The 26930-nt window shown below is 38.9% G+C and overlaps 1 protein-coding gene across 1 annotated transcript in view; it reads left to right on the top strand.

Moving 5' to 3' along the window:
• CTNNAL1 (catenin alpha like 1) overlaps positions 1–26930 on the top strand; it is a 58596-nt gene that overhangs the window by 20396 nt on the left and 11270 nt on the right. Inside the window, exons 2-11 of the mRNA XM_026701024.2 lie at positions 1411–1600; positions 3248–3435; positions 3855–3974; positions 5700–5789; positions 6138–6308; positions 8607–8807; positions 10303–10389; positions 12414–12572; positions 14057–14149; positions 14859–15009. Coding sequence (XP_026556809.1) covers positions 1411–1600; positions 3248–3435; positions 3855–3974; positions 5700–5789; positions 6138–6308; positions 8607–8807; positions 10303–10389; positions 12414–12572; positions 14057–14149; positions 14859–15009 — 1450 coding nt within the window. The remainder of the gene's footprint in view (positions 1–1410; positions 1601–3247; positions 3436–3854; positions 3975–5699; positions 5790–6137; positions 6309–8606; positions 8808–10302; positions 10390–12413; positions 12573–14056; positions 14150–14858; positions 15010–26930) is intronic.

Here is a 26930-nt window from a genome sequence, read left to right as displayed (position 1 = left end):
GAATGAGCTATCTTATTTTGAGTAAAATAGCAAGCTTTTATAGCCGAGTCCAATTGCTGCCCTTTGGGATATGTAGAAAGGGCATTTTAGGCTCCAGAAGTTTGAAAAACCTAAATATTTAAAAGTTCTGATTTGTTTGATGGTATGTCCTCCTATTTGCCAGTTCTGTACCTTGTGAATGGAAAATACAGATACTTTAGATTTGGAATACTTTATCACAAGGTTCTCATTATTAGAACAAAGCTACCACATCATTACCATAGAATAGTAATTTCATACACCATTAGCCCAGTGTAGGAGGATAAAAGTGTAGGCTGTTTAAACTAGCCACAAGTGAATTTATGTATACATTAAACCATGCTGGAGGTACACACAATTCTGTTTTACTCCTGTACTCATTGGTATTTGTTCGGTTTTATGTTCTTGGTCATTGCACCTGACTTTCATTCTTGCATTATACATTCTAGATTAGTAGAAGGACATTTATCAATTGTGCTAGTTTTCAGTTTGTGCCATGGTGTAATCGTAAAAATCAAGTTGAATGCACCCTTAAAATCAGTGAAAAGCACAAAGGCAGATGTTGCAGCACTATGGTATGGTCCCTAATATAAATCTTTTTTTTAAAGTTTTTTATTTTGTAACAAAGATAAAGACAAACAAATAAAACCATCTTTCAACGGTGTGTCGATTAGATGCATATCTCTTGTGCTCATAATCATATCATACATTTCTTGTTTATATTTATAACGATTCTAATCAATATTTTATATCACATTTATCAATTGTTACATTATTATTAGCAATTATTGTCTTCAAGAATATATTTCATCTTTATTTAAATTATATTCATTTTCTTAATCAATCTAATTCAATCAATTATAATATACTATTATTACGTATTTCAATTTCTAATATAAATCTGTCTTCCCGAAACTCTGCAGAATAGATTAAGACCGAGGGCAGTCTGTGGAAGTTCAACTGCAGGTATATTATATCAATATAGAACTAGCAGGAAGGGGATAGAGGTGAAATTAAGATGAAAATACAGAAGCACCTTTTTACAGGTACTCCCCAGCACATTTTATAAGTGTCTTTTTAGTTAGCAATTACTTTTATTTCAGTTTATTTTGTTTTATATTCCTTTCTGCTCTGCTTCTCCACTGAGCCGAAGGGAGAATCCAGGATGGGTAGTCTCTAGTCTCCTAGCTCTGCAGACCGAGTTGAAAAACTGAGGACACACCCCCTGGTAACTGTCTCCATTCACTCGGTCTCGCTGACCAAACAGGCAAGAGAGAGGCAAAGGGTTTCATAATCTGTTATTCAGATATTTTGAATGGAACTTCTTGGGAATAAAAATACTAAACCAATATTTAATACATTGTTTTGGCTGTCATTTGTTTCTGTTTTTAGATAACAACTCTGATTAACCATAAGGATAAACCAAAGAAGTCGGATAAGACATTGAAAGCAGTCCAACAGGTGGGCCAAGCGGTTAACCTAGCTGTTGGAAAATTTGTCATGGTGGGTGAAGCTATAGCCAATGAAAACCAAGAGCTGAAAGAAGAAATGAAGGCAGCCTGCACTGAAGCGAAGCAAGCAGGTAGGTGAAGGTTTATGAACCTGAGAAGCAGGGCATCATTTGCTATAAAAATACCAGCTGCCCTCTATATTGTTGGATTTAGTGAATTTACCTACAACAGAGACTTGCATTTTAATCTATTAAACGTTTGGAGAAATACCACAGGATATTATTTTAGATCAGATATCTCCAGTTTTATTGAAATTGTATTACCTCCTACTGTTGACCTCAGTCAGTAGGGAAGCATTAACACAAAGAAACTCTGGATAGTCATGGTTCTCAAAAAAACTCTGCTGTGATTTAAAACAGTAACTTTAATTATGAATTTGTTGTTATTTGGAGCATGAATTACAGTTCCTAATGTCTCAGAATGTTGGGTGATGTGAAATAGGCATATTCTAGAAGATGCTTCATGCTTAAAATGGGACCAAATTATTTTCAGTGAGGATCATTTGGTGATTACAACAGGCTTCTTTCTCAAAATATGAAAGTTTACAGAAGAATTAATTGATAGGGCGATTAAAAAAGGTGCACCACCATTCTCCATATTTTGTCAGCATAAGAATGAATAACTAAGACATATAGGTAGTCCTTGACTTACAACAGTTCATTTAATGACCTTTCGAAGTTACAATGGCATTGAAAAAAGTGACTTATGATAATTTTTCACACCTGCAACCATTGCAGCATCCTCTTAATCACATGATCAAAATTCATTGCTTGGGAACTGGCTCATATTTATGATGGTTGCAGTGTCCTGGGATCATGTCATTTTTACGACTTTCTGATAAGCAAAGTCAATGAGGAAGCGACATTCACTTAACAACTAACTATTATTAACAGTTGCAGTGATTCACTTAAGAACTGTTGCAAGAAAGGGCAAAATTCACTTAAACAGTCTCATAGAGCAACTGAAATTTTGGGCTCAATTGTGGTTGTACGTCAAGGACTATGTATGTATATTAAACAGATTTATATTATATGTTCTACTCAGTAAATTTCCATACTTCATAATGCTGTAACATGAGTTTCCTTGGTCCCCAAATCATAGTCATTGAAGAAGATTATGAAAACTAAAGCAGTGACATTACATACTGTAGTATATTTTAGATTATTAGTTATTATGGTCAAAGAATAGCTAGGGATCTAATTTCTAGAAAATGTGGTTTCAGCCTCAAAGATGAGCAAAGGGCTTTTAAGGAAAGAACGCACTATGACACTATAGAAGCTTTGTTTTTATTTATTAAACTTATTGTTATAAACTATTAGTTACAAATGTTTTAAAATAAAGGTGAACAAGCTTACTTCCTTCTAGAACCTAAGCAACGTCCTACTGTATCCAACGGTAGCGCATTAAGTCCAGCAGTCTCTTTTCATAGGGGTCCCCCATTCTGCAAGGAAACCCATTAGATTCCAGCAGGTGGCCTTCAGAGGCAGTTACACTGCCATCAAAGCTAATCACTATTATCCCCCTGATTGCCCTGAATTGGCCCAACACTTTTTTGAATCCAGCCAAGCTGGTAGCCAGCACCACATCTTGTGGTAACTATCATCACCATCACATGCTAAAGATAACACATAGAATTTTAAATTCTCTTGCTGCACCACTTATGTTGACAGTTGATTGTGTTTCGGAGCAAGGCTGAACTAACTACTTTTTGCTTATAGGTGAGACCATTGCACAGCTCACAGACGTTGCAACCTTGGATCGTCCAGAATCTGATGGCCAGATAACCATTTTTACAGACAAAACAGGAGTGATAAAGGCTGCAAGGCTCTTGCTTTCCTCAGTTACAAAAGTATTGGTTTTGGCTGACATAATAATCATTAAGCAAATTATAGCTTCTAGAAACAAGGTAATTATGATTTTATGAACAGTGATTGCATACAGTTTTATATTGTATATTATGGAAGTGATAATTTAATATTTTTAACTGGCATTGGAGTTCAGTCCAAGGTCATTGTATGTGTGTGTTTGTCTTTGTGTATGTACATACATTTTCTTATTAATAGGAAACCTAAGTGCTAAAACTTTAGCCAGATAATACATTATAGATATGTATAGCCATTATGGGAGCAATAAATAAGCCTTTCATCCAGTAATACATGAAGTTAAACTGCATTGTGTATTGAAAGAGTACATAAATCTTGACTGTATGGGCCATGCAGAATTGCTTGCATCTTAAAATAGAAAACAAGAACTGATTTTGAAAAATTCTAAATTTGTCTTGTCAGTGATCTATCATTCATGGTTTCTTTTCAACATATTTGACAGGTCCTTATGACAATGGATCAATTAGAGAAAGTGAGCAGTTTTCAGGAATTTGTGCAAATATTCAGTCAATTTGGAAATGAAATGGTGGAATTTGCCCATTTAACTGGAGAGCGTCAAAATGTAAGCGCTACATAAAAGTATCCGTTCAATGTTTTGTAGAAAGCATTACAAAAATTACTTCATTCTCAATTCTGGCTCCTTCAGAAAAAATAGTCACCTGGTTAAAAACTTACAATTGGTGTTTATAATGTGTGCATCCAACCTGCAATTTATTGTAAGACATAAAAGTACTTTGGATCAGTGAGATCCCATCTGAGCTGTCACGGTAAAAGGCAGAATACCACTGACTTTAGTAATACCAGGGACTTTTAGTCTCAGCATCTGTCCTAATTGAGCCACAGCAGGAGTGTTTCCTCCCAACTGTGAAGTACTGGCAATCTTGGATGACCCAACATTTGCAAAAGTACGAAAGGAAAAAATAAAGCAGAAATATGCTGGGAAACTGCCATCATTAAATAAAATAAAAAACCCTCCAAAATAGCCTGAGTAGTATCGAATGCTGACTGACCATCAGTGGGAAAATGTTCATAAATAGATTGCAGGGTCAGCAGAAATTCTTCCTCAGCATGTAGACCATAATGAGAAGTCTGCAAGTAGCTTCCCACTTGAGCACCTAAGACTGCCTGCCAGAATTTGCCAGCAAATTACTATACTGAAGAAAAGCACCTTGATTTTTGTGGCAAAATGAAATGGTTCTGACAGGCATAAGACAATAATGTTACTTAAGCAAAGAGAAAGCCCCCGCATCTAGTTCTAAAAAGGTGGGGAAATGATGTTCTAAATCGGGGTGTCCAACCTTGGCAACTTTAAGACTTGTGGACTTTGCTGGCTGAGGAACTCTGGGAGTTGAAGTCCACAAGTCTTAAAGTTGCCAAGGTTGGACACCCCTGTTCTAAATCTTTTGGACATACAAATTATCTACCCTGAAGAAAGTGGTAGAAAAGTATGGTTACTTTTCCTGCTCCTGGTCTAGACTAGCAAACAGTTCCTTTAATTGTTCTACACTAGCAGACAGCTCCTTTAATTCTGTTGCAACCAAATCTATTTTACGAATAAATTGTTAAATCTTTTGAGTTCATTGTCTGTAACTTCTATTTTGTAAAAGAAAATGCTTTGTGTTATATCTGTGGAATGTTTTATTTTATTAAATCAGAGAAATGAGACAGGTCTCCTTTACTGACTGAAGTTATTTCAGCGGTCATTCTCACTGTATTTGGAATTCTAACAATTAAGCAAAATTAACTTCTTGGGGAATATCTTATTTTGCGGCCGGCCGCTCTCTCCCGCCATCTGCTTGCCCGCGGTTGCAATGGCTTACAGGGCTTCCAAAGGCAGACACCATTTTTTACTCACATGGAGAAATGATGGAGACTTGAAGCTTTATCTGCTTGCAAATGGGATGCTTTGAAATGGAGCTAAGGATCTCCTGTGTCCCCACCCCACCCCGTGCCTCTGCCGTGCACTTTTTGCCCAGAGGGAGACGAAGCTTTGCCTGCTGGCAAATGAGAGGTTCGAGTCTCCGCCATTTCTCTGTCCGGGCGAAAAGTGTTTGGGTGCCTATGGGGCGCTTTGGAACGGAGCATGAAATCCACATGAATTTAATAGTTCAGAAGCAACAGAAAAGCTGCCCAAATTTCTCTCCATATATCATTGCCAGGCATCTGTCTTTTTTTTTTTTTAATAATTAAAAGGTATGACATGCTTTGATTTCTAGTAGTTGTCCTGTACTTCCCTTTGTCAAGAATTATTCCTATCCATTAGGAGGTTTTGCTTTTCTTTCCTTAGGATCTGAAAGATGAAAAGAAGAAAGCTAAAATGGCAGCTGCTAGATCTATTCTTGAGAAATGTACCATGATGCTTCTCACTGCTTCCAAGGTAACTAATTTTTTCTGTTTGTTATCAGCAAAGCAAAAGATTTGAGAGCTGCTCTCTGGAACACATGGGGACAGCATTGATTAAAACCACATCAGTCAACGTGTCTAGAGACTAGAAAGCTTTCTGAGAGACAACAGAGGAAATGTTAACAAATGCAGTGGCTGATTCACTGATGAAACTGATACACACACACACACACACACACACACACACACACACACACACACATTAATGGGATTCACCTTGGTAAATAGCACAGAAAGATCCAAAAAGTGTTGATGTATTTTTATTTACCTGCTTGCTTATTGTTTCTCTCCCCCCCCCCCCAAATTATTGATTTTTTTTTAGACCTGTTTAAGGCATCCTGATTGTGAATCTGCCCGTGTTAACAAAGGAGCAGTGTTCCACAGAATGAGAATAGCTTTGGAACAGGTTATAGAGATTGTAGCAGACACTCGGCCCAATGGAGAAAATGAATCAGGCCCAATGAGCATTTATACTGGCATCAAGGAATTCAAGGTAGTATTCAGATGAGGCTTTTTGGAGACTATTTATAGATGCAACATTTCATTGGTTTAGATCAATGGTGGGATTCAAAGATTTTTACTACTGGTTCGGTGGATGTGGCTTGATGGGTGCACTTTGTCCGCGTGCATATACTTTGTGTGTGCTGTGTACCAAATGCGCACTTTGCGCAGGCACAGAGGCATTCCAACTCACCTCCTGCAAGCCTGCACTCTTCCTGTCGCTTCAGCAGCTGCCGCATAGCATTCTGCTATGCCACACAGAGCAGCTGTACTTCAAAAGCATGGAATAAAATTTGGTCTCTGCTGCTCATCGGCCTTACCGGCTTGGCAGAACCGGGCAGAACTAGTAGAATATCACCACTGGTTTAGATTTGAACTTTCAAGTGATTTTCAAATACTTAAGTATGTTCAAGACTTTACAGCGCACTTTGTTCATAATCTGTCCAGGTTTTTATGAACTAAAAACTGCCTGTATATGTATGGTGGAATTATGATACTTCCTAAAGGAGAATGTGTCTCTATCTTGGTGGAGGTGGTTCACTAAAAAGGTAGATAATGTTGGGATACAACTTAGACTACTAGATAGTTGACCCAATTTGCTGAAATGTACTCATAACTCCAACCCAATATGCTGGTAACTTCTAATTTGTATTAAAAATGGCCAAACTATATTCAGGTAGTCTTTGACTTACAACCACAATTGAGCCCAAAACCTCTGTGGTTAAGTGAGATATTTGTTTAGTGAGTTTTGCACCAATTAACATTCTTTCTTGTCACAGTTAAGTGAATTCCTGCAGTTAATAAGTTAGGATCACAGTAAATGTGAAAAATGGTGATAAGGCACTTTATTCAGTGCCATTGTAATTTTGAATGGTCACTAAATGAACCATTATAAGTCGAGGACTACTTGTAATAAGTATTACTATACAACTAACACATGCCATCTGAATGGCTTTCCTATAATATAATCTTAGTGCTATATCTCACGGGAGCACTATGATTATTTTTCTTGCTATTTTGCCTGTTTCAACCCAACTTTTGAGGGGAGGTGGATATATGAAAACTTGACAGATCACCTGGAAAGTGCTTTGCACAAATATCATCTGGTAAATTCCCTGTTCATATCAGCCATTTTAAATAGATGGTTGTGTGTAGGTTATTGCCATGTGGGAAATGAAATTATCTCACTGAAGTCCGTTATCCTTTCTGTATTCTGAAAAGAATGCAGCAGAATGTGGGTGTTCTCTGACCCATGTGTTAGACATGGGTCCTATTTATAAAATTTTAAAGATTTACATTTTTCTACTGCTGCTCTGATTGTAAGCTGTAGTAGAAACAAACATATACATGTATTTTGAGGCTGGGAAACTTGATGCCTTCTGAATCTTTTGAACCCCGACTCATCACAGTCCTAACCAGCAGTTACCCCAAACATTGGCAAGACACCAAATTAACTGTCTCATTAACTCAAATTAACTGATACTTGAATCTCAATCGTGAGATGTGCATAGTCAGCATAAAGACATTGAGATGCCATCTTAAATTCAATTAAAAGATTTTAAGCAATAGTTTAGGATGGAATACATATTATCAACAATTAGATCTATTACAGGTGGGAGGCTGAGAATGTGTGGCTTGTTTTAGGTCTGTGATGGACAGGGGTGGGATGCTACTGGTTCTGCCCGGCTCTATAGAACTGATAGCTCTGAAGAGCAGCAGACACAGAACCGGTTCTGTGTCTGCTGCTGTTTGGCCCACCCACCCACCCAGACTGTTAACTGACCTTTATTTCCTGCTTTTTCAGCCTCAACTGCTTTGCACAACACAGCTGAGGTTGAAAAAAACAGCAAAAAAGTGGTTTTTCAAACGCTGCGCACCCATGCACAGTGCTTAGCAGCTGTCCAGGCGGCACAGCTGATCATGTATTATACGCACACACAGCAAAACGTAATTACCGAACCAGTAGTAACACCGGTTGAATCCCATCCCTGGTGATGGGGATATGCACAGAAGCACGGGGTGGGGTGCATGCCTGAGGGATGTGCACACATGCATGCGGGCGTGGATGTGCATGTATGCATGGGGACGCGCATGTGTATTTTATTTTGGGGGTATGCACACTCTTTGGGCACTTGGTGCTGAAAAGGTTAGCCATCATGTTTTAGGTCAAGTGATGGAAGGGAGCTTTGATTCTAAACCTTTCTCCTAACTGTATGCCAGTAACTGCGCTGGTATTTCAGTCTTTTTTGCTTTTTTTAGTATATCACGTATCTCTTTCCTCTCTTTTCAGAATAAAGTGGAAGGTCTGCGAGAAAACCTTTATCTTCTGCCAAAGGAGAATCTTAGAGCATTGCTGCGTCTTGTCCTTGAACTCACAGAAGATTTTACTGATTCTGCTTATACAAGCCATGAAACACGGGGACGCATCTTGGAGCTCTCCAAGCAAGCAAAGATTGAATTGGAGCAGTTGGTGTCAGCCTGGATCAGTGCTGTAAGAAACACTTTTTTCTCAGTTGGTTTTAGAAGAATACCAATACTAAATCAGCTTATACACTCTACATAATAATGTGTACCATCCCTGTATTGCAGATTCTATGGAGTAATCCACCCTTGCCATTTAAAACCGGATTTTACAAATGTTTACCTAAATCAGAACAAAATCTCAATATAATTCCTTTTATAAATGCAACTTTTCTCTAATAATCAGATTCAGAAAGATATATATATATATATATATATATATAGTACATATTTGTCCTCTGCTATGCTACTATTGTTTACTGTTGTAATTTATCCTCCAGTGATCTTTATAGAGAGTGGGAGAATAGTACCCACTACTCTCAGCTAATATGGGCAATGTGAAAACATTAAACCCAATACATGTGGAGAACTAAAGATTTAAATTTTCTCAAAATGTAGGGAAGAAATTGAAATCATGTAGAACTGAAATAGAGGTGAGCCTTCAGGTTAAAATTGGGAACAAAATTGCCATTGGTAAGCTCAGTGGTTATAAAGTGTTCTGCCACATGACCATTTCACTTCAACCGCAACAGTTCTTGCAGTTCCAGTTGTCATTGTTAAGTAGTGACCACATGGGTCAGTAAATAAACTGATAGCTGACTGGGAAGCCAATAGGGAACATTAGAAATTGTGATCATATGACTGTGGCTCATTATGATGTCATAATTGTGAGCAGGGCACCAAACACCTAGATAACAAACATGACCATGAAAACACTACACTAGCTAAAACTCTGTTATAAATACTATTTGTTCAGTGCCATCACTAGTTTGACTGGTTGCTGAACAAAAGATCATAACCTACCTGTATATGCAGTATTGCTTAATAAATCTATTTATTGACTTTACAACATACTATACATTAGAGCAGTATATCTTTCTGTATGCCATCTGTAAAGCCACAATTTACAAATTAACAATGGTTGGCATCACATGTTTCCCTAAGTTAAAGTATGTTTCATTTGGTTTTGGTTAGTATGATGTATGAACACAACTATTATGGTTTGGAAAACCATGTAAGCAAACACTGGATTAGTGTGATGCATTAATCCAGCTAAACTTGCAAGCAACAGGTTTGTCATAGCAACAATATATTTCAGAACAAATTTTGCTAAATAGGAACAAAATTGATTATTGTGATTAATTATTCATATGGAAATTTATTGAGTTCTTATATTGCATTAAACCACAAACTGGTTTGATTTTAGCTTAGCATATTGTTCAGCACATTGTGTAGATCAGTCAATTGTTTCTTATTCAACAAACTATGATTAAACCATGGTTCTGCACGATATATGAACTAATGTAGAATTCATGCATCTCTATCTTAGGCATATATTTTCAAAGCCACATTTGAAGGTTCAGTGAGCCTTTCTTCCAGATGAAATTACTATTTTATTTTAATATTTAAAAGAGCAAAAGGCTTAAAGTAATGAATTTATGGAATTTGAAATTATTTTTCTTTAGCAAAATCAGAAGAAAAGAGATGTCACAGAGGACTTGGAAGTATCCATTCTAAAGACGTGCCAGTGCATGAATGAGCTTCAAAGAGAGGTAAATTAGAACTCAGTATAATCTGGAATATATTTTCGAGTTATGATTCCTCAGAATGAATTATTATAATCTCATTAGAGATATAATGATATAACAGTGTTTCCAACTGTCTGACTTTGCCATTTAACCAGCAGGTTGTTTTGAGTAGAAGCCTGCTGGCATAATTTTCATGCTGGAATACAAATTGTTTGGTATTATTTCAGAATCTACCTGCTTTGTACTCATAACAATTCACTTTCAATACTCAAGTTTATGAGCTGCATAGATGTGGGTAGTGTATCAGCCTTTGCTATGGCCTTCAGAGTCCCTCTGACCTTGATTGCTACAAACTGATGGTATGGTTTCCTGCCTAGACTGAAAGAAATAGAAAATTCTCAAAAAAGGGATATAACAATTCACAAGAAAAGAGGATTTCTCAAAGATTACTCTTAAAATCGCTTTTATTCACAGAGAGAACTTCATCAACAAAGAGACATTAGAGAGTGGGTGTGTCAAGTGATGAAAACAAGGTTGCAATTGAAACTTTTGTACATTTGTCACATTTTGACAAAAACATTGGATCTTGCAGATGTCTTTGTTCCCAGCAAGTTTTAATTTTTGTTGAAGACCCTGGGATTTGAACATAATAATCTCTATATGCAAAGTATGTATTCTTCTACTGAGCAACAGTCTCTTCCCAAACTGTACATGACTGGGCATGTTTAAGAAAAGAGCAAAAGGAGAGAAGCAGTTTAGCCTTACAGTCCTTAGAGCACAACAGTTGTATTACCCACTATTGTTGTTGTTTTTAGAATTAGAGAGAATTCTAAGGCTGGTTGTGGAAATGGAAATCCTCTGAATTTCTATGGAAATCCTCCGAATTTGTCTTATAAGTCTCTTATAAGTTTAATTTTCTGCCTCCATGGATTATTTAGCATACTTTTGGTTTTATTCCAGATTACTTAATTCCCTCCTGGAAGGAGAGCAAGGATAAAGTAGGGGGTTATCCTTTCTTAATCCTCTTCTTGCTTCTGGCAGATTGGTTGTTTGTAGCAGCAAAGAACATTGCAAGACTTATGAACAATAATATGAACAAAAAATGCTGAGGAAGAACACTACAATTACGTGTCAAAAGAATCAAAATTCTGCATTAAAAATATTTTAATAAATTATGAGACCTATTTCAGTGAATTCTTATTCTGCCCACATTTTCTGTTTTGTTGGAAGCCTGCAATACATAGAAAACCTACCCCTAACAGAAATGTTATAAATATTCTTACTCTTTTCAGTACAAGCCTTTTTAGATTTTTATAGTGTCACCCACATTTTTTCATATATATCTTTGCGACCATGAGGGTTAGATACTTGTGATATTTTTTAAATTAATACTGTTGTTTTCAGGAAGCAGTTTTCAAGTCTGTATCCAAGACCTCTGCCTATCAGATAATATAATCGTTTGCTGATATGTAGGACTAACAGGTCTAATAGGATGCCAGCATCCAGAAGGGAAATGATAAATGGTTTAGTAAATTCAAACTGGAAATACTTTGCTCTATAAGCCCTATATTAGTTCATATTTTTTCTACTTTGAACAATTACTACTTCAGATCAACCATATGTGTTTGAGATTTTTTTAATACAGATAGTTCTCAACTTAAAGCAGTTCATTTAGCGATCATTTAAAGTTACAACAGTGACCAGTCAAAGTTACACTTTTGACTGTTGTAGCAACCCCATGGTCAGGTAATCAAAATTCAGACCCTTGGCAACTGATTCACATTTATGATGGTTGCAGTGTCCCAGGGTCATGTGATCCCCTTTTGTGACCTTCTGACAAGCAAAGTCAATGGGGAAACCAGTTTCACTTAACGGCCATGTCACTATCTTTGCGTTTTTTTATTTAGTTGTCCACCAAAACAATGTTGAACAGCTATGCCAAATTCCAACATAAAAACATCCATGGCTTTTGTATAAATGTTCTAAGTGCCTGGAAATAACTAACTCCAAATTCCCATTGTTTTGTGTTAATTTTTCCAATATCAAAGCTCCAGATTGCAGCAATATCTGTCGCAGCAGACTTGATAAAGTTTCATTCTGATCACCTTGTTTTGAAAGCGCTGAAAGCCTCTGGAGCAGAAGGAAATATAGAAGCTATTGCAGAGCATAGCTATAAGCTGTCTGAACAGAAAGATCAATTGATCGAAGTAAGTTTGGGTTATATTCAAAAAGATGACCTAAATTCTGCTTATTTGGGGTACTTCATTAAAATTATCTTTTTTTTCTTTAATATTAGTATTAGTATTAGTAATTGCTTGCTACCATAAAAACTACTGCAGTTGGCTGGGAGATTTGATTAGGCAGGAATACCCTTTCAGTGGTCATATATGTGCCCCCGATCTTCATTCTCTTCAAAAAAATATTGCTGAATTGCAATTTTAACGGGTCAGGAATTACTGTTAGCACAGGGAATAATCAGATGAGCTGTATTTTCTTTGTATTTACATTTAATTTTTATCCTGGCCCAGCCTACTTTTTTATACTTATCCCACCGTATCATTTAAAGACCAACTGCAGCCTCTCTCCTTCACCAAAGTAAGTAAAAAGGAATATCCCCAACTCTGGTAAGAGAACTGTCAGGGTTCCAATGATTGCTCTAATTAAATCATGAGCCTCAATTAAATCATGAGCCTCGAGCCAAGCTTCAAAAGAATCCAAGATTTATTAGGATCAACATGTCTGGCACTAACCCTATGAAGCCAACTCTGAGACATGTAATTTACTGCCACCTGACCCTGTTTCCTCCTACCTCCCTGGATGTGTCATAAATCAGATTCTCCAATGAAACACATTCAGGGCTGGGTGTCATCAATCACACTCTCCAATGAAGGATTTTGAAATGTGCTTCTGGCCTTCATCTGCTGCACTGCTCCCTCAGGCCTTCCCTCTCCCATGGCAACTAGGAAACAGACATAGGAATGATTTACGAGTTCACAAGAACTCAACCAGAATTTTTACAGAAAATCTTCAGATTTTTGGACTTGAGGTGCTATGTTTGTGCTACTGCTTTATTCTTCAGAATGCCCTTCTGGTGAAAGCTGCTTGGAGACTTGGGATATCTGTTCTTAAAACCAACAGCTGATTGATTTCTAAAACACAAGTAGTTGTACCAGTCCTACCATATTTTTCATACCATTGATTCAAAAGGAGAAGTAAGCATGCTAATGGAACAAAATAATAATAACAATAACAGCAACTATAATTAATTAAACTGGTATGCCACCTGATTCTTAACAATCCTGGGGGAAATTGATTACAGATAACATCAAATATCTTTTTTTAAAAAAATAGAAAGAAATAGAATTTCAGGGAGGAGTTTTCCTAGCTTTGACTACTTCCTTTCAGTCTTTGCCCCAGCCATATGTCCCTTGGCTTATTTAGGATGATTGAAAGGTCAGGATTGGAGAGACAGGAGTTCAGATGACAAACGATTGTCAGATGTCAGCTTAGATGTCAGGCAGATGTCCAGCTTTCTCCCAAGAATAAACCTGAATCTCTAGATATTGTATATCTAGACCTTCAATGTATATTAAAAGATTTAGTTGGTATCCACCATATATGTTCCATAAGAATTCCACAATTCATACTTAGGTTTTATTATTATGTTGGATTGTTTTGTTTCTCTGTATAGATGTGCCATCTATTGAGACATGTCTCTGGAACAGAGCCACTCGAAATTACTTGTCTCCATGCAGAAGATACTTTTCATGTGACTGGGCCTCAGGTATTTGTACTTTTATATGACTATTTGCTCCAGTTGAATTTTCCAATTCTGTTTCAAATACTTTAGCTTCAGGTGCCAGAAACTGAAAACTTTGTCCATAATATGTACTGTTCTCATGTGGAAATAGGTCAATATTCCATCAATATTTGAAAATAAATCAATTTCATAATGGAAAAGATATATTGGGCATGGAATAATAATATTAAAGTATCTTTTAACTATTAAGTTCAACGTACGACTTCCTAAATACTTAGTCAGCAAAACAAAACAAATCTCTTCAAAGAAAGTTCTGGATAGGGAATCATGTTTAATAAACAACAATCATGGCCAGCATGATTTATGATGCTAGATTCACAATAACTGTTCCTGATAGTATAATCAGTGAAGTGCTTTTTAGAGCCATTTCACTCTGTTGGAGACCTTCTTCCCTACATCAGAAGAATAAATTAATAATCTTTTTCAAAATCTTCTTGAAAGTAAGATTTCTTATAATACAGTTATATTCCCTCAGCTAACTTAGTTTAAAACTGCCAGTCGCTTAATAGAACATATAGTACAATAGTATTCCCTATGAAAATCCTTTGTTTTTTAAAAAAGCGTTGTTAGCAAATGCTATATAGCCTTTTTTAATACAAATGAGAGACAGCTTATCTTTTGTCCTGTGGAGGTGGATGCTGATACAGAATTGTATATGTTTTGTTTCCTTCAGATAATTTCTGCTGCTGAAACTCTGACATTGCATCCTTCCAGTAAAATTGCAAAAGAAAATCTGGATGTATTCTGTGAGGCTTGGGAATCTCAGCTGAATGACATGTCCTTGCTCTTAAGAGAAATCAGTGATGTGTTTGAAGGAAGACGAGGTGAGCAGGTTGTTCCTAAGTACCAACAACCTACTGTCCTTAAATACAAGCTTCCGGCTTACAGCGCACGCATATTCTGAGTATTCTCGCTTTGAGATGTGGTGATCTACATTCTTCCTAAAACCAACAGACTACAACTCGAAGCCACTTAACACTTTTAGCTACTCCGTGAGTGTTTTGGGGTTGACTGCATTAAAATATATTACAGTACCTATGGCGGGAAAACATACAAACTGCCAAAACCCATCAGTAACATGGCAGGTCCTTGGAATGTGTCCTCCCTGTGTTCACAGTTCATAATTATCAATCTAGCAAATATTAGAGTGCCTGTGATGTAGCTTAAAGTCAGGCGGACTTCTGAAGTATTTAGATAATAATTCAAACAATCTTGTCTCCTATTTTTCAAGGAGATAATGTATATCATGCTGAGACTGAACCTTTTATAGTTTTAATTTCAGTGGAATCCTGTGAGACTAGAAAGCACAGTTTTGCCTAATTAAAAGCATATTTATTGCTTTTAGTTAAGTGATTTTCAATCTTTGTTTCATCTCCTCTGCTTATCAGACCTAAAATTCTTCCCCAATATCTAAGATCATGTGGGAGCACTTTTGATAGGTCTACATAAATCAGGCGTGTGCTGCATTGCTGCATTCAGTTGTCTCTTTCATTTATATATTACATAAAAGGGTGCTAAGCAGCATGTCTAAGGATCTCTCTTAAGAACCACAGTATTGCAGTTGAAGGGCCACCATTTTAAAGGAATAGGGTTCTTTTAAAAAGAATGTTAAAGGAATAGAACTTATTGTACAATGAGGTTATTGTGTAGATCAGCAATGCATTTTCAAGTATTCAAGGAAGTGATTCATAATTCAAAGCAGCTGAATGTTTTGAGGGGGCGATGGAAATATAAAAAGTTCTTTCAGTCTGACCCGAACTGTCTAGTGTTCTTGCAAAAGAAAGAAATTCTTATTATTATTTTTTTATGCTCTCTGCTGACTTCACAATGTAGTGAATTTAGCTATTTGATTTTTAAACTGCTCTCGTTTCTGCTTGGATGGGATCTTTCTGATGACTGCCCACAACTTTTGGCCTATATTCTGTGGTAAGTCACCTGGTATTTGTGTAGCATTTAGAAAACTATAAAGAGCAAATCTGTCTCTTAACATCCTTGCCACAGGCACTATAGTAGTATTTGTTGAGAGATTTCTCATTCCTCCGCATAATTTAATTTTCTTCAGAAGGGTTTTCAGTTTTACAGAAAATAACACTAAATACCGCCATTCTTTCTGTAATAGAAATATTGTTTGATGAATTGATTTTTTTGAGTATTTTCTTGAACATAATCACTCGGGACAAAATCATGCATAGTATCTGGCTTGACATTATAGAAAAATCAGGCAAGTAACAGTAGCTTTTAACTTACAAAGCCATCGCAGAATGCCTAAGAAGACAGTTACACATATCTAATTATGGCCCTCGCTTTCTAGCATATTGCTTTTAAATGAGTCAAGACCTATTACACTTTGTGTGCTGATTTATCCTAATTTTTATCTTCATATTGAAAGCAAAAATTAGAGACCACTTGCAAAAATGAGGCCTGTTTATTTATTTTGTGGGACACAGGTATACAGTGCTAAGACGCAGGTATTGTTTATAATGCAGTAGGAACTGGGCCGCACAAGTGAGCAAAGTACCATCCAGGCAGCATGCGAAACCACACACACCCAGTCCATAAAAAGGGCCGTTGGTACTTACCTGATATGCCCATTCTTAGTGAGCTGCAACAAGCATCCGGAGAGTGGGAGGTGCTTAGTCTGCTTGGATAGGCTGGGCTTAATTACTAGGACACTGTCACTCTTCCCTGGCTCCTCCCTAGCGTCCCCCAGTTTTGGCGAAGACAAGGTGATGCAATCCCCGCCCTCTCTATTGTCATGTTCATTCATTTTCTTTTCTTTTTTTTTACGTATATCTTGATTAGTCGTTGGCCGGAACAGGACCCCACCAGACGGATATTGGGTGGGGCTGGATGCTCGTCGTAGCTCACTGAGAACAGGTGTATCAGGTAAGTACCAACGCCCCTTCTTCATTGAGCTGCTCTGAGCATCCAGAGAGTAGGACATACCAAAGCTTGGCTTGTCCTACGGGAGAGTCTCCATCTGGACTGGAGCCCCAGCACTGTCCGAGTGGACTCATCATAACACCCTCCTACCAAAGGAGGCCTCAGCAGAAGCAAATATATCAATTTTGTAATGCCTAATGAAAGGCAATGGGGAGACCCATGTTGCCGCTCTAAGTATTTCTGCTATAGGAGCTTGCGTGGCCCAGGCCTCTGAAGTTGCTGCGCTCCTTGTTGAATGTGCCATGATGCCTCTAGGCATGGCTAATGATTGAGTCTCATATGCCTTGGCTATCGTGGCCTTCAGCCACCTGCCTATCGTTGAAGGTGAGACCTTCTGCCCCTGAGTAGTTGGCTGAAAAGATACAAAAAGGGCTTCAGGGCTTCCTGAAAGGAAAGGAACTATTCGATGTAGGTATGTACAGAGAGCTCTGCAGACATCCAGTCGATGCCATTGATGCTCTAGGCCCTGAGAAGGCTTGGGGCAAAAGTTTGGAAGTACTAGTTCTTGTGCCCTGTGGAAAACAGAATTGACTTGGTGAAGAACTCTGGGCGAAGAACCACTCTGTCAGTATGGAATATACAGAGGTCCTTTTGGGCCGATAAAGCTGCTATTTCTGAGATACGTCGTGCTTATAGCTATGAGGAAAACTACCTTGCATGTGAGAAAATGGAGACTAGTAGTTTTCAGAGGTTCAGACTCTTAGTGAATGCTGTGAGTACCTTGTTAAGGTCCCAGGCAGGGTAACAATATATCACTGGTGGACATAAATTTGTGGCGCCCCTAAGAAAACTTTTTATCTGTGGGTGGTGGGAGATGGATGTTAGACCTTCCCAGATCACTACCAAGGCAATAGCCGCCACCTGTCATCTTAAAGTGTTTGGAGAGAGACCCCTGTCGAGACCATCTTGAAGAAATTCTAAAACTTGTGCCACTGACGGTGAAAATGGGTCCACCTTGGATTTAGTGCACCATTTATAAAAGATAGTCCATGTGGCATTATATATACGGCTTGTAGAAGGACCCTGAGCTGCTTGAATGGTGTTGATCACCCTGGTCGAGAAATTCTCCTTTCCTAGATGTCTCTGCTCAACCTCCAAACGGCTAAGTGTAATGATTGAGGGTCCGGGTGTTGGATTGGTCCCTGGGTGAGCAGAATTTTGTGCGGTGGAATTTTCCATGGTTCTTCTATGGACAGGCCCCTGGGATCCGCGAACCATGGCCTCCTGGGCCAGTATGGTGCCATCAAGATCAGTTCCGCTTTCTCGTCCAGCAGCTTTTGGATCACCTTGGGTATCAGTGGGAGAGGTAGGAAGGCATAGAGGAGTCCCTGGGGCCACTGGCAACGGAGGGCGTTGATGTTCTCCGCCCCCTGGGATGGGTATCTTGAAATGAATCTCGGGAGCTGCGAGTTCAGGGGAGAAGCGAACAGATCTATAACTGGCAGACTGAACCTCTGAACCGTCTCCTGAAACAGATCTGGGTGCAGGCACCACTCTGATTGGTCGACTGTGGCTCTGCTCAGCCAGTCTGCCTGTGTATTTGTCAGTCCAGAAATATGTTCCGCTGTGATGGAGCCCAAGTTCCTTTCCGCCCAAAGGCACAGTCTTTGCTTCCCACGTGAGTTGTTTTGAGTGGGTATCCCCTTGTCTGTCTATATGTGCTTTGGTTGTGACGTCTGTTATTATGAGGATGTTTCTCACTCAAATATGAGGAAGGAAACTGCGAAGGACTAGATGGACTGCCCTGAGTTTCAACCAATTTATGCTGTTCGATCATTCTGTTGCTGACCAACATCCTTGAGCCAAGGGGGACTGGAAGTGTGCTCCCCATCCAAACAGGCTGGCATCTGGTGATGGTGAGTCTGTGGGGGTCTTTCAGCGGACAACCCTTGTTGATGGTTGGAACGGTCCACCAGTGTAGAGAGAGCAGGACTTTTGTTGGAACAAATACTCGGGTCTTGGAGTTGCTTCACCCTGATTTTTGGTATGGAAGCAAGAACCATTGGAGTGATCTAGCATGGAACCGGGCCCAAGGAATAATAGAGATACAGGAGATCATTTTCCCCAGTAATTTTGACAAATCGGCCAGAGGAACCTGTTTTAGGGTTCAGATAGTCTGAGCTATGTTCTTGATGCTCTCCTGCCTCTCGGGATAGAAACACTCGTCCCTTAACAGTGTCTATTACCGAACCTAGGTGAGATAAACAAGTTGAGGGAGATAAGTGACTCTTTGCCCAATTAATGGAAAAACTGAGTTGCTGTAGCGTTCGCAATGTAATTTGAATATCCAATTCTGCCTGCCTGGATGAGGAAGAGAATATCAAAATGTCATCCAGGTAGCATTGGAGTCTGACAGAAGTGTCCCGAAGGTTGGCAGCCAGAGCTGCCAGAACCTTTGTAAAGGTCCTTGGGGCAGATGACAACCCAAGGGCAGGGTGACATATTCAAAATGTTGATTGTTATAGTAGAATCTAAGAAATTTGGTGTGTGAAGGTCTAATTGGTATGTGTAGGTAGGCCTCTGTCAGATCGATGGAAGTTAAAAAAATCGCCCTTCCTTATGCTAAGCAGAATGGATTACAACATACTCATTTTAAATTTGCGATAGACTAGAGTACGGTTAAGTTGTTTTAAATCTAGTATTGCCCTCCCTCCCCCCTAACTCTTAGGGACTACAAAAAGAAGAGAGTAGAACCCCTGGTCTTGTTGATCCCGGGCTACCGGTTGGATGGCCTTAATTTCCAGTAAGTGATTGATCTCTGTCTGCATCAGGTTCCTTTTAATTGGGTCCCTGGAGAGAGGGCATTTCATGAAAAAGTTCGGGGGTGTGGAATGAAATTCTAGAGCCAGGCCAAATCTGATGGTGTCGCAAACCCAGGAATCCGATGTAGAGGAGTCCCAACGGTCTGCAAAGAATCTTAATTGTCCTCCAATGGGAGCAAGTTCCCTGGAATTATCTTGGACGACGGAAACCTCTGTTTCCTGTTCCTCTAAAAGGTCTCTTCCCTTGTGTTCCCCTATGATGTCTGTCGGTGAATTCCGATCTATCGGACTGTTAGATGCCCTTATCCTGGTAACCTCTGGAATCTAATGGAGAATGGACCTTGGTAATAGGGACGAAAGGAGCCTCTCTGAAAAGGTTGATAATTCCTGGTGCCTGAGCAACGGAGGAGGGAGGGGAGAATCCTCTTGCTTCTGGTCTCGATTAGCAGTGGATCTAGGGCAGCGCCAAACAATTTATCACCCGAAATTGGGGAAGAAGCAAGCTTCCATTTGTTTAGTGTCAGCTTGCCAATGTCTAAGCCGTAGCAATCAGCAGGCTGTAACCTGTGATGCCATGGCCCGAGCCGAAAATTTGACTGAATTGAATGTAGCATCCACAATGTAGCATCCACTCTGCAGCTGCAGTTTGTCCTGATGCGCCATAATATTAGAATCTGGTATGGTGTCCCTCAGGTGATGGAGTCATCTGAGGGAGGTCCTAGTAAAGAAGGATGCGGCTGTTGCTGCCCTTATGGCCCACACATCAGATTGATGTGCCTTTCTGAGAGCGATCTCGGCTTTCTTCTCCTCTGGTTTAAGAGCATCCTCCACCTCAGTGGGAATAGTGGAGGAGGATGCCAAAGCCACTACTGGCTCATCTACTTCAGGAGTACTCAGGGAATCAGAAAAGTCTGAAGCTAAATTAAAGAATTTTTTATCGAAGGTTGTGGGGGGGTACATTGCTGCTGAGGTCCACTGTTTCTAGATCAGATCTGAAAACATTTGTAGAACCGGAATAACATCGACCTCGTTAATGGGTTGTGAGAAAATCAGATCCTCCGATTGCTCTTGAGATTCTGGTTGTTGGGCAGAGGGAGACTTGTCAAGACGAGCTGTGGTTTTGGTCTTAAATAGGAGTGATTTGAAAAGTTGTGGGCGAAATAGACCGGTAAAAGTAGGTTGGTCAGGCTTGATGTCCTCGTCATCTGATATGCCTCTTTCTAGGGGTTCCGCCTCCAGAGGGGCTTCACTATTGTGAAGTGAGACTGCGTCTACTTGCTGCATTTGGTCCTCTCCTTCTCCCTCCTCCTGTACATCTTGTGTATGTATATGGGAAATCATAGAAAGCTCCCCTTGGGGAGGTACCTGAAGATAATGCAGGTCAGTTCTCTATAGAGATCTTATTGACTGTGAGTTGCATTCCGACACTGGGATCTGCCTGGCCATGATGGATTGTTGCACTCCTGCTGCGATTCCTCTGCGGATCGCCAATTCCACCCATGCCTTCATTGTTTCTGGGTCTCATCTGGAAGGAACTCCTCCTGGCGTAGGCCGTTGGCATGAAGGTTGCTTCAGGGGCTTGTCTCGAAGGCTGTACACTTGATATTATGGTGCCAGGTGGCCGAGATGGCATGGACAAGTCTAAGGGTATAGGGGTGCATTGAATCTGAGGCTGGAGTTGGAGTGGGAGGCTAGGAAATCCTCTCAGCCTCCCTTGTGCACCTTTCAATTTGCTTTTCCAATGCTTTTTGGCGTTGGGTGGCATCCTTCTCTGCGACCTTTGAAGGACCCTTAGTTTTTTTAGATTTGTCTTGGGTCTGTGCCTTGGTTCCACCTCTGCTTGCCATTGCAATCCTTTAAAGAACCTCAGACCTACAAGGTATAGATAGATATAGATATAGATAGATATATGTAGATATATATAGATATATATGGACAGTTGGCGCGTCCGACCTCCTGTACCACGACAAGGACAGGGAACCCAATCGACACTCACTCCCCTATTTTTTATATGAAATAACTAAAATTGAGGTGTTTATACTTTTATTATTCTGTTGTTGTTGTTATTATTATTAATAATAATTAATTAATTAATTAATTAATAAAAATTATTAATTATTATTATTAATAATAATATTAATATTAGTATTATCTTCAAATATCAGTGAATTAATAAATGTATGTATTATCTATATAAAGATATAAAGATATAGTCTTTAATATATAAAATGTATTGAATAAAACAACTAATGTCTCAGTGTACTCATAAAGATCAAGTATGCCAAATTTGAGAACACTAAATGATAAGGCAATTCATTGCAATTAATAGGCCCTCAACAGCTGACTGTACAGGTCCCAGGCTTTGGTGCTGGCTGACAGTGCTGTTTCTCTGCATACTTATTTGAACTGTGGGGGCAGCCAACAAATACCAATCAATTAATCTCCCAAACCAGAGCCAAAGGGAGTAGAATTTTTCTTTTCCCTGGGCTCTGTGTCTAGAGCTTTAAGGGGGTTAAAGCCTCTCAACAGTAGACTGAGAAAAGACCTAGCAAAGACCACACGATGCAACATGCTAATGGTCCCTGTGGCCTTGGGAATATACACTAAGATGGCGAACAATCCCCAGATCAAAATGGCACAGACGTATTTTGGGCGCCAAAAACAGCTGTACCTTTGCCAACCAACCTAATTGATAAACAGCTATCATGCAATTGAGCAGCAGAGAGGGGAGAATCAGGGCTCCAATGCCCCCACCCCTGTATTCTCCTTGGGGAGGAATCGCCTCTTGAGAGGTATGAGAAAGAACGTGCTCTTTTTAAAACAGCGCGAAATGATCGAAAATGCAATGGCAAGGGGCATGAGGAACGCTAGAGCGAAAGAAAAGGAAAAGTTCATCTTTTGAAAAGGTGCGATTACCAAATTAGAATGACAGGGTTCTAAGCCTCTGTCCTTATGGGCACGAATTCAGACGGAACGCCAAAGGCGATCCGCGATTGTTCCGACTGCTTCTCACTCTAATTGCAGATGGATTTTGCTGAGGAAAAAATTAGAAATTGTAGAATCAAATCGGTATATTGGAAAGCTATTCAAACCTCAAGTTGTTCCTGCTCCGGCCAAGGAAAGCTGCCTATCAAACCAAAGGCTGAGCTAAAACTGGGGGACACTAGGGGGGAGCCAGGGAGGAGTAACAGGGTCCTAGTAATTAAGCCCAGCCTATCCAAGCAGACTAAGCATCTCCCACTCTCTGGATGCTCGGAGTAGCTCTATGGAGAAGAATGCCTTCCATGGAACCGGTCTCTAGTACCCAGAAGGTTTGGGGGCTGCTGACATATAGTATTAAATTCAGGGAAATGTTTCCACCTCACAGAATAATTTGCTATGTCACATTTTCTGTGATTTGCTAACTATCTACTGTCTTTAATCTTCTATCAACATAATCCTTAATTTGGCTTTGGACAATGTTTTTATATTCTGACTGAGTTTAAATATCTGGCTTGTTAAATTTTCATTTCTAGTCTGCTACATCATTAGCTATTGGATATAAGCCACAGTAAACCAGTGGATTCCTGTAATGAAATAAATAAAAATGCTTAGCGTGATAAGTGAACTCAGTATCTAAATATGTGGGGGGAGGGTTCAGTATACAAGAGAATAAAACCATGCACTTGGCCTCTTCTTTTTCAGGCAGGAGATTTGTAGGGGACCTATAGGAGATCTGTATTTGTGAATATTTGAACGTGGGTATAATTATTACACAAGGACAGCTATCAATGAGATACAGGACTACTCCTCTCTCTTTACTGATCTTTTCATACATTTAGGCAACTTACACACACATTTCACACATTTAGGCACAATAGGATTAGAATGACTCATAAGAATGGCACTTCAAAAGCATGGAGGAGCCAAGAGCAGCAGCTGAACCAGAATTAAATGTACGTTGAATAATGTAAATTGAATTTGAGTTATAAATTCATTATGTAGATAATTTTAATTATTTATAATACAAAGTTTGTAGAAATTAAATACTGTAAGAGTCAAAGTTAGCTTGGATGTTTTGCCATCCTAGATATGACCTCACATATAGACAGTCATATTTAAAAAGACTTTCTCATAAGAGTATTAGGAGAATAGGATTCATGTGCTCTTAAGAACTGTGTAAAACTTCAACAAGTGCAGTTTCTCTGTGCTATAAGTTGACATCCTTTTTTGCAGGAAGATACAGGAAACATAAGTGGCTCCTAATGTCATTTCACTGATCAGAGATTTTTGGTATACTGATTAATTATGTTGGAATCATTGTCTAAAGGAGAGGAGAGGCAGTAAAGGGCTGGTCTAGCTTGGAGTCACTCTGTAAGAGGAAGTAGGAGAGGCCAGACTATTGAAGCCTTTATCTGTCTGTTCCCAAGAGAATGCACTGAATCTGGCGAGATTAATGTCAAGGGCAAAGAACCATAATAACTCTGTGAAAAACAGATCTTGCCAAGAAACTAGCAACATTAATTGTGTTGCATCACATTGCACTGATCAGGACACAAAGGGCAGATACACATGTGTGTTGTTGTCTGTATGTCACCACAATCGCAAAGAGCAGAAGCCACTGGATTGCCCCATTTGTCTCTGGGTCTTGCACCTATGCACAATCTATTCAATTATTCCCATACTTCCCAGCTTTCATTAGATCCGGGTGCCAGCCCCTCTGTTGCTTTCATCCAGTGTTGGTTCTTCGTAGCTTTCCCTAGGTCCACTCTATAACTTTCATGTCAAAAGGACATGAAAGGAGCCTTCCCAAAGAATGTGCTGTTAACACATTTGGGTGTCCCCCTGGACAACAGCTTATAGCTGGCTAATCCCTTCAATCCAGAAGCATCCAAAGTGTACTGATGTGTTCATTCACCTGTTTCGTTATTGTTGAACATATATTTACAACAATCTCGCCAGACTCACTGCATACCCTTGAGAAAGGCTTTAATTGTTTGGCCTTTGCTGCTTCCTCCCATGGAGCAACTTCAAGCTAGACTGCCTCTTTACTCAAGCTGATGATTTCACCATCACATCAATCCAACATAGGTAAAAGAGAATTTTTAAAGCGAGAGAATTTACTTTCAGAATGATGTGTTTTAAGTCCTTGACATCTCAGGGGTGTTTAAGTTTCCTATTTAAATTAATGGGACAGCATGTTTAATTAGCTGGTATCTTGGCAGGCAATCAGGTTATATTTTTATTACTAAAACACATTATTTTCCTAGATATTTTTAAAATTTAAGTATAGTAATTCATTCTGTCTTTTTCTATAGAAAAAAATGGGACTGCTTTCTTGATAATGGGAGGTATATCTTTAGTATTTTGATTAAGAGATAGATACAGTTAGCATATCAGGATGATAGTTGAGGCTATGCCCAAGCTAACCCACTCCACTTAACTCATCAGTTTATACATACTATATTTTTATGGTAATGTTATTTTTAAATTGCTAATTTAAAATATTGAGCTTGGTATTGGCATGTGATGAATAACTATGTCTGTGAGGCAATAGCCCTTTGCTTTTGATTATGGTTAAAGACTAAAGAGCAACCAAATGTGCTGGACATTTTCTAATAAACCAATTTCAGTTTTACAATGAATCATTTTGGCTCCCTTTTGGTTTGTTTTCTCTACTTCACGGGAAATGCAGAAATGTAATGGTTTTAATTCTAAATTGCTTCTACACCTCACCCTGGCCTTCTATCTCAATCTTCTCCAAGTTGCCTTTCTTACTTTCCTTTTCCCCATATATTAAATTGCTTCATTGCATCTGCAGGTGGTCTTAGACACTCCTTTGACTGGCAGAAATCAGGAATGAATTAAGATGGTATGAAATACGTAGCTGTAATTACTTTTACATATGTTCTACTAAATGACTTGGGGTTTAATATTAACTGAAAAAGTTAAGTTCAAGGTGGCCATGATTTTTTTTTCTGTCATAAAACATAAAATTTAAAAACTTATTCTTCTGGTATTCTAAATATTTTATTTGTGGAGGAGTAAAAGACAGAATGGCTGGACCAGGCAGAAATTTATTTCTCATCACATGGAAACTGTATGTGGTCTCAGTTTGAGATAATTAGAAAAAAAAGAAAGAGGGCAACACTGCCTTTATATTCCATTATGTGTGAAACATAATGCATTTCCCCGGCTTTTTAAAGAATGAATTTCTATAATAATTCTATGTGGCTAAGGGAAAGGGAAGAATGTCAACTTCGATCTTTGCAGATGGTGCACCATCTGGTAAACATGTTTCAATAGAACAGTTGTATTTAAAGATTTTTGTAGCAAGGCTTTTTCTATCTAATGTGAACAGTTCACATAGCTAGCCTTCATGTGCGTTAATAAAAACCATTATTTAATTTGCTTGTGGAAATGCAAATTTTGAATAGACCTGGAACAGATGTATTTGGTGATGATGCATAAGTCAGATGTAATTATATCAGCCTTGTAAATAAACCATCACCCTATTGTGCTTCAAGAAACAAAAATTGAGAGTTTGCTAAGCCCTTGGTCACCTACATTTCCCTGCTGTTCATGAATAGGGACAGGCTTTCTACCTCCATTGCATACAAATATAGTGTGATAGTTTTCTATTAGGGGATAAGTAGATGGATGGGCGTGTGTGTGTGTGTGTGTGTGTGTGTGTGTGTAAAGAAAAATTCCTTTCTCACCCATACGGGTAATGTAGGTCTTTCTCACTCTTAGGTGTGCTCTGCAGTTTGAGGGTTCTGCACATTATCTTAGCTGTCCTTAGCACTGCACTCTTTTGGACAGAGAGTTCTGATGTTGTTCCTGGGATCTGTTGGAATCACTTTGCTAGCTTAGAAGACACAGCCTCAAGTGCCCCTACCACAACTGGGACCAATTAGGCTTTACTTTCCACATCCTTTCTAGTTCCTCCTGAGGCGTTTCTAGTTTCTCGTACCCATTCCCTATGTTGCTATCACTTGGCACCACTATACATTTAACATCTATCTCAACATGTATGTATAGATATGTGTATATACTATACG

This window comes from Pseudonaja textilis, chromosome 3, assembly GCF_049901715.1.
Source record: "Pseudonaja textilis isolate UNSWEBS1 chromosome 3, rPseTex1.2, whole genome shotgun sequence".
NCBI lineage: Eukaryota > Metazoa > Chordata > Lepidosauria > Squamata > Elapidae > Pseudonaja > Pseudonaja textilis.
The sequence above is the reverse complement of the archived record's forward strand: the minus strand, read 5'-3'. Positions and strand labels throughout refer to the sequence as shown.